Source organism: Somniosus microcephalus, chromosome 29 (assembly GCF_052327205.1).
Source record: "Somniosus microcephalus isolate GS21.2 chromosome 29, FLI_Smic_1.0, whole genome shotgun sequence".
Classification (NCBI taxonomy): Eukaryota; Metazoa; Chordata; class Chondrichthyes; order Squaliformes; family Somniosidae; genus Somniosus; species Somniosus microcephalus.
In genome coordinates, this window is record NC_141015.1 from 4031526 (window position 1) to 4033778 (window position 2253).

At 51.8% G+C, this 2253-nt stretch overlaps 1 protein-coding gene across 1 annotated transcript; it reads right to left on the bottom strand.

The window, feature by feature from the left end:
- Positions 1 to 1611: 1611 nt before the first annotated feature.
- On the bottom strand, positions 1612 to 2043 carry LOC147098227 (histone H2A type 2-C-like). Its single transcript, XM_085970094.1, has one exon. It carries the CDS (start codon positions 2041 to 2043, stop codon positions 1654 to 1656), a length of 390 nt encoding a protein of 129 aa, XP_085826220.1. The 3' UTR covers positions 1612 to 1653.
- Positions 2044 to 2253: the final 210 nt, after the last annotated feature.

The window sequence follows — 2253 nt, forward strand, 5'->3', positions numbered from 1 at the left end:
GGGTCCCTTTCCCCACTCCTGTCAGCATCAACAGCCCAGAGTGCGGGCAATGGGAAGGGCCCTAAAGCACCAAGCCCAGGAAGGTACATTTAAAACCTTCAATGGTTCTGGTAATGATCATTTCAATATGTGCAGAATAAAATCGATTCGTGTCACAACGGTTATTTCCTGCACTAAAATTGGCGGGCTTTTTGAAATGGGCGATTAATCCCAGCTCAGCCAATCGGGGCCTGAGTTTCCAACGTTTGATTGATTGGTCAGAGTTGTGTTTAAAGTGGGTGGGCGCCGGTCCCCAACCAATCAGTGCTCGGGGCGGTCCCTCACTGAGTATAACAAGGCGGACACACAACAGGCTCCGCATTGACAGTCCGTTTGTTACAGATTGTGTTGAGATCAATTCAGAAAATGGCCAGGACCAAGCAGACAGCGCGCAAATCGACCGGAGGGAAAGCTCCTCGCAAACAGCTGGCGACCAAAGCGGCCCGGAAGAGCGCTCCAGCCACGGGCGGGGTGAAGAAGCCCCATCGCTACAGACCCGGCACTGTGGCTCTGAGGGAGATCCGCCGTTACCAGAAATCCACCGAGCTGCTGATCCGCAAACTGCCCTTCCAGCGCCTGGTGCGGGAGATCGCTCAGGACTTCAAGACCGACCTGCGCTTCCAGAGCTCCGCCATCATGGCCCTGCAGGAGGCCAGCGAGGCTTACCTGGTGGGGCTCTTTGAGGACACCAATCTGTGCGCCATCCACGCCAAGCGAGTCACCATCATGCCCAAAGACATCCAGCTGGCCCGCCGCATCCGCGGGGAGCGCGCCTAAACTCACCCTGCCCGGATCCCAGACTTTAGCACCAAATACAACAAAGGCTCTTTTCAGAGCCACCAAATCAGCACAGGAAAGAGCTGCGATCAGCGCAAGGCAAACCGGTTTTGTAGTGTTACCTTAACTGGGGATTTATAGAGTGGGGCAGTGAATATCTGACGGTGCGTTTATGATATAGGTTGAAATGTGAGTGAGTTGCCTCGTAGGCTGAATCAGCTCGCCCAGTGAGTCGGAAACTAACGGTCACTTCTGATTGTAAATTAATTTAACTCCACATACCGGGATAGACCCAAGAGAACGAGGTGCCTGAAGTCTGACTCTCCCCTTTAAAACGAGCTCTTAATGCGTGGACAGGTGAGAGCTTCAGTTACTATATAGAATATTTAAAATTAACCAGAGCTGTAATTCTGGTTAGATCCTGCATGCAAATTAAAAGGGGAAATGTTTGTATGGTTCATGATGTATATATTTCACCCTGTAGATTTATTCTCCCAATAAGGAACAGTAAGCCCAACAACCGCTCACTTTATTCTCGGTTCTTAACATCCGTTCATATTCGGCTCTCCCAACAACGCGTTCATTGAGTGCCGGTCTCAGGTTAGGGTTCCGTGGGTTCGTTTATCTCTGAAGTCAGTCCTGCTCTATATTGAATCACTGATCTTAATATTCGCACACACCATGCCCACTGCACTGTTTGTAGATCTAGATTTCTACATTTTCGACGGAGTCTCCTGTTTATAACCGAAAATGGCGAAATAGTAAGCAACCCTTTCAAAGATAAAGTGGGTGGCTCTGAAAAGAGCCTTTGGGTTGTTAGATTGAATCTTGTCCGCTTTACTTGGTCTTGGAGCTGGCAGTGCTGGTTTTCTTGGGCAGCAGCACCGCCTGGATATTAGGCAGCACCCCGCCCTGAGCGATGGTCACCTTTCCCAGCAGCTTGTTGAGCTCCTCGTCGTTGCGGATGGCCAGCTGCAGGTGTCTGGGGATGATGCGGCTTTTCTTGTTGTCGCGGGCCGCGTTGCCGGCCAGCTCCAGGATTTCAGCGGTCAGATACTCGAGCACAGCAGCCATGTAGACCGGGGCTCCGGCACCCACACGCTCAGCGTAGTTGCCCTTTCGCAGGAGCCTGTGAACCCGGCCCACAGGGAACTGCAGTCCGGCCCGGGAGGAGCGAGACTTGGCCTTGGCCCGAGCTTTACCGCCGGTTTTCCCTCTTCCAGACATTTCCTCTATGAAAACGGTCAGAGAAACAGTGAGAAAGTCCTCCCACATCTGCCCTTCTTATACCTTCTGGAGGAATGCAGACAGCGAACTTGTGATTGGTCGCTCGGTGTTGAATTTTAGTCTTGTTTTCCGGTGACCAATCACAGTCTGCTTTTCCCGCCAATGAGAAGAGGGCTGAAATAACTGAACTCAACAGTCAGACCGCCAACG

What these genes read in the sequence shown, in the direction of transcription:
- LOC147098227 (XM_085970094.1), bottom strand. Translation starts at nt 2,043, where the DNA reads ATGTCTGGAAGAGGGAAAACCGGCGGTAAAGCTCGGGCCAAGGCCAAG.